The sequence below is a fragment of the Quercus lobata genome, chromosome 3 (assembly GCF_001633185.2).
Source record: "Quercus lobata isolate SW786 chromosome 3, ValleyOak3.0 Primary Assembly, whole genome shotgun sequence".
NCBI classification, from domain to species: Eukaryota; Viridiplantae; Streptophyta; class Magnoliopsida; order Fagales; family Fagaceae; genus Quercus; species Quercus lobata.
In genome coordinates, this window is record NC_044906.1 from 12,939,806 (window position 1) to 12,945,592 (window position 5,787).

Here is a 5,787-nt window from a genome sequence, read left to right on the forward strand (position 1 = left end):
ATTATTATTATTATTATTTTATTTTATTTTTTTTTTTTGGTTATGGCCATTGTCATATATGGCAGGATTTTCGATTGAAATCGATTTGCTCAGAACCTTATCAAAATTTTGGATCCACTGACAATTTATTCACCAATACGTTTAGTTGACCTATGTCAATTGTGGATGTTCAACTTTAAACAAGAACTATTATCAACCACATGTTGCTAGGCCTGATGATATATTAACACTACTATGAAATGAATGCTAAAAGGTTCAAGCCCTATTTTCTACGATAACAATTATTAGGGTAATTATCAAAATTTGACAGGCTTACGTTTGTGAACAAAGCTTGTATCACTGGTAGCATGCCATTCCCTAATTCTTTTAATGCTTTGCTAGGACTACTTCTGTTGCAGATAATGGGACTTTTGCTACTAATACAGTAATACTATACAACCCCCCTTTAGTAGTTTCCGGGCCTATGAATCTAATGGAATGTTGCCTAAATTCTATCTTATGCCACCCACACTTTGTTTGGACTAAAATAAATGTGATTTATGTTATCCAAGACGGAATCCACCGTCATTTTTCAAATGCTGAATAGATTACAAAACCAAGCAGAACCCTATCGCAGCCAAAAAAAAGAAAACTAAAGTGGGCATGACCAGGTATCAGCAAAAGAAGCTAAAGCCACAATAGGGATATTGGTCAGTGGATGAGTTTCTTTAAAGAATATTACTTTCTTGTTGACCTACATCAAGATAATATTAGAAAATCCAAAGTGGGATGATATAATGTAATTGAATTGACACTCAGAAAGTGAAAGAATTTCTACTCGTCAACTGCAAATTCAATTGGCACTTTCTCCATGCTCATTTATCCACCAATACTCCAAAATTTATATCAAAACTACTCCAATAACTTTTTGAACTTAAAGGTCTGAAATTTCCTTTTTTTTTTCTTCATAAGTATATATCGTTTGCAATAATACATACCCATTTTAATTTTTTTTTTTTTTTTAAAGATTTTATTGGGAAGTACTACTTGTGTTCTACCAGAAAATAAAATATCTAACAATGGCCATTGTTATTCTTGTTATCAACATATTAACTTCGATTGAACCTTTTTCAATAATGAAAGTATAATCATACCAGTAGCAACAATAATTTTCATTAAAAGATTTTAATCTAACAACCCATTTTTTTAGTGAAACTACTATTTTTAGCACTAAAGAAAGTGAGAGTCGTGAGAAGAACATGGGATCTCTAAATTTACTGCTATCCATCTCATATTCTTTTACATTTTTTTTTTTTTTTTTTTGAGAATTGACCTCATATTCTTTTACTTGAATGCTCATATGCAGTCTCCACATCCTCAACAAAATGCTAAACTCTAATCATGGTCGGTTTCATGACATTATTATAAGTTTAGGCATGGACCGACCCACAAACGTAGCTTCCACTTAGAATTCCTACTATAAAAGTGACTTCATTTCGGCTAATTCTCTAGTATCTTCTACTCAATCATTTCTAATCTCTTGCAAGTTGTTCTAGTGCTCCAAGTGGTCACTCATACTGCTTAAGTGTATATCATACTTCCCTCAAATTCCCGGAACTGTGATTCCTTGTTGCTTTATATACTAATGTATGTGTCTAGTAGATTGTAATGACAAAATGTGTCAAAATCCAAGTTGTGTTCTCTGAATTTCAAAAGTGTGAACTTGGCTGTGTCTGGTGATCATGAAAAGACCTACTCTAGCATAACAAAGATCTATAAGGAGCTGAATATATTTTATTCCAATTGCCCTTGTCCCAAGTTAAAGCCATAACAGAGATGATACTCCCTAGGATTCTCATTCTTGTTTGCCTTTTCTCATCATGTGTCTCTTTTCCTCTAATTCAAGATAAACTGAATAGTTACACAAAACAGAAGCATTTGCACACAATATCAAGAATTTCATTACCCCCTGATCCTGCACCTGAGGCAGTTAGCCCAAGTTACAATGTGGATTCTGCTAGTAGTATAACTACTTTCAATGTACAATCTTTTGGTGCCATTGGGGATGGTGTCACTGATGACACACAAGCATTCAAAATGGCTTGGGACACTGCTTGCCAAGCTGAAAAATCAGGAATTCTTCTTGTTCCCAAGGGTTATTCCTTCATGATACAATCTACAATATTCACAGGCCCTTGCAAATCCGGCATCACATTTCAGGTAATACTGATATTCTGCTAAAGTAGAGATTTTATATAATTCTATAAGAGTAGCTTTTTCTTGTTCCTTTTAACCAAAAACTAACGGGTTTTTTCTTCTTTTGGCTTGGATAATGAGAAGATTGATGGGACTATTATGCCACCGGATGGACCCGATTCATGGCCACTAACAAGTAGTAAGAAACAATGGCTGGTTTTCTATAGAATCAATGGAATGTCATTGCAAGGGGGTGGTGTCATAGATGGCAGAGGAGAGAAATGGTGGAATCTTCCATGCAAACCACACAAAGTAAGACCTTTTACACCCCTCCCCCCCCTTCTAATATCACTTTTTGACTTCACCACCACTGCAAATTTGTTTACTTATTTGCTGTATATCAATGTAACAGGCACCTAATGGGAAAACACTGCCTAGTGTTTGTGATAGCCCAGTTGTAAGTGACAAACACAGTTAAAATATTTCTGGAATACTTGTTTCCATCTTTAAGAAGTGCATTTCTTAAAAATTAATCTTCAAAATTTTGTGATGCAGGCCATAAGATTCTTCATGAGTTCCAATTTGACAGTCCAAGGACTTAAAGTTAAGAACAGCCCCAAATTTCATTTACGGTTCGACGTTTGTCAATACGTCGATATAGAGTTGCTCAACATAAACTCACCTGCTCAAAGTCCCAACACCGATGGAATTCACATTGAGAACACAAAAAATGTCAAAATATATAATTCAGTTATATCCAATGGTAACTATACAGATATCAATTTTTCATGTCTCTACCATGTTCTACTTCAGAGACTCACAGTGCTTTTTGGTTATTTACTTTCCTTGTATAGGTGATGACTGTGTATCAATTGGAGCTGGTTGTTATAATGTAGATATAAGGAACATAACTTGCGGTCCAAGTCATGGAATAAGGTAACAAAGTGCTTTCATAGAAAAAAACTCCAATATTTGTAATTTTTGCCTCAATAATTTTTACAGTTTTCTTTTGTATCTTTAAAGCTTATTCATCGTCCCTACTTTGTGCAAGTTTTTGCTTAACATAATTGTAACTTGATCCTCTTCAATGGGTGCAGTATTGGCAGCCTAGGCATTCAAAACTTCCGGGCATGTGTTTCTAACATCACAGTGAGTGATTCGGTCATCAGGCATTCAGATAATGGTGTTAGGATCAAAACTTGGCAGGGTGGATTAGGTTCTGTATCTAAAGTGACATTCCATAACATATACATGGACACCGTCCGAAACCCAATTATCATAGACCAATACTACTGCCTCACCAAGAATTGTCCCAACCAAACCTCTGCAGTTTCCATTTCTGATATCTTGTACTCAAACATAAAAGGCACATATGATGTAAGAAGCCCTCCAATGCGTTTTGCTTGCAGTGACTCTCTCCCATGCACAAACCTCACACTTTCTGAAGTGGAACTACTTCCTATCAAAGCACAAGTTGTGTCAAACCCATTTTGCTGGAATGCTTATGGGACTATGCAGACACTTACTATTCCACCAGTTTTCTGCTTGTTGGAGGGAATACCACAATCAATGCAACAGAATGATTCTGCTGGGTGTTAAACAACTTGGACTGGTTAGACAAATATGCGGAGTAAATTAGGTATATGTCAAAAGGTAAAAAAAGTAAAATACCATGGAAATCACAAGTGAGATAAGAGTTAATATTGTGTCTTATTTACCTAATGGCACTGAGTTAGGGATATTGTTTAAATAAGGTTTTATTATATGGGCCATGGGAGATGTTATTGTAAAGTGATACATGTCCAATTGTAATTTACAATCCTACTTATTCTCTATGTACTCTCTTCTACAAAATTTAAATTTTGAAGCAAAAGCTTAAGTGGGTAGTAGTATATTAAAGAGAATCAAAATTTGATAGATATTACAATTCTTAAAATTTTGATTTTTTTAGTTACGATCAAGAAGCTTTGTCTAAACTAAATCATTGAAAAAAGAATAGTGGGCCATGTAACTTTGGGGCATGCAAATGTTATCTCTAGACCTATGAAAAGGAACTTGATAATAAATGAAGATAAGAAGAAAAAATTGAATCACATATAATTCATTCATTGGTTGTTTCATCACTAAATTGACTTGGTATAACTGTTACAAGAGACCTAATTGAACAACCTCCCATTATCTTGGTTTGGCTATTGCGCCCAATTTTGCAAACCAATTGCAATTGCACAAACATCAATAGCAAATGACTTCCACATTTAGCAAGCAGTCAGTATTATAAAGTGTACACACAGAATAGGCATGTATGAATAGACTGCAGTGGTGGGCTGCCACACACATGCTAAGCCTCTAGCTTCAGGCCCAGGATGGTGATAAGTTTACCAAAAACAAGGTATAAAATAGACCAATGAGGGCACTAATTGGGGTAAACGCAGAAAAAAGGGAGGGAGCCGTAGCTTCAACCACGACAACTGCAACTACTATATACAATCATTTAAAAATAATAATAATAAAACTTTAAAAACTTATATATAAACAAATATGCTAATAAGCTAAAATAAAATATTTAATCCAAAGCTGATCAAAAAAAAATATTTAATCCAAAATTCACCTTTGATCTCTCAAACATATATTTCAAACATATAGAATTTAGAATCAAGTGTTTTTCAACTAGTTAATTAAAACCCCCCTTGTGGGGAAATCCATTTGGCAGGTCCATTAATCTGGAAAATGACGTAAATTTGAAAGTCTCAGGTTCAATTTACCACACTATATGAACACAAAGGAAATCTTGAATTATGTATAGAAACAAAATGAACAACTTCTATTCTTGGAGCTAAAGAATATGAAGAGTGGTTTTTTGGTCCCTTTTGTCCAGTGGTTAGGAGTAAGGACATCACGAAGACACAGGTTCAATTCCCATAAGGGATAAGTAATCATTCCTAGCCGCTTTTAGTTAGTGTTCATTTTTAAGTGATCACTTGCTATTTGGTTGGAAAAGGTGGTCGGTCCATGGTGTTTGCAACTGTCTCTTGGTTATGAAGTAATTGTCTAGCTGAGACACCACTTCATTATATATATATATATATTAGTTAATTACTAAAGAATTCCAAAACAAATAAATATATATAATTATGCCTACCTTTTTTTCCTGGGAAGAAAAAAATTTTTGAGACAAAAACTAAGATACAAAGAGAGCATACTCCAAAATAACATTCACAACAGCAAGAGGAACCAAAGAACCCAAATAAAAATTCTATTAGAGAGGGATTAACAGCCAAAAGCTCATAAGCAGCCTTATTGGCTCTCCTGGAACCCAACTAAAAGAAGAGGAAGGTACTGGGTTCGTTAAGAACCTGGTTTCTAACAAAAGATTAGCAATAAGCCGAAGGACTGGAGCATTAGGAAAAGAAGGGCCTCTCAAAACATACATTAGTAAAGTTTGTGTTTCACCATGGTTGCATCTAAGGTTGTGCACCGATTGGATTGGGTCAAATTTAGGTATTTTTGAACCCAAGGTTAAGAAATCTTCATTTCAGCCCAGCCCATAAAAGCTCTAAAAATCAATTCAACACAATTCGCGTGGGTAAGGTTGGATGAGGCCTTCGGGTTTGT

At 34.8% G+C, this 5,787-nt stretch overlaps 1 protein-coding gene across 1 annotated transcript; it reads left to right on the forward strand.

Moving 5' to 3' along the window:
* Nucleotides 1-1,815: 1,815 nt before the first annotated feature.
* On the forward strand, nucleotides 1,816-3,779 carry LOC115982785 (polygalacturonase At1g48100-like). The gene is made up of 6 exons (XM_031105499.1): nucleotides 1,816-2,199; nucleotides 2,320-2,487; nucleotides 2,588-2,632; nucleotides 2,731-2,938; nucleotides 3,030-3,111; nucleotides 3,273-3,779. Exons 1-6 carry the CDS (start codon nucleotides 1,816-1,818, stop codon nucleotides 3,772-3,774), a joined length of 1,389 nt encoding a protein of 462 aa, XP_030961359.1. The 3' UTR covers nucleotides 3,775-3,779.
* The last annotated feature ends 2,008 nt before the right edge of the window (nucleotides 3,780-5,787 follow it).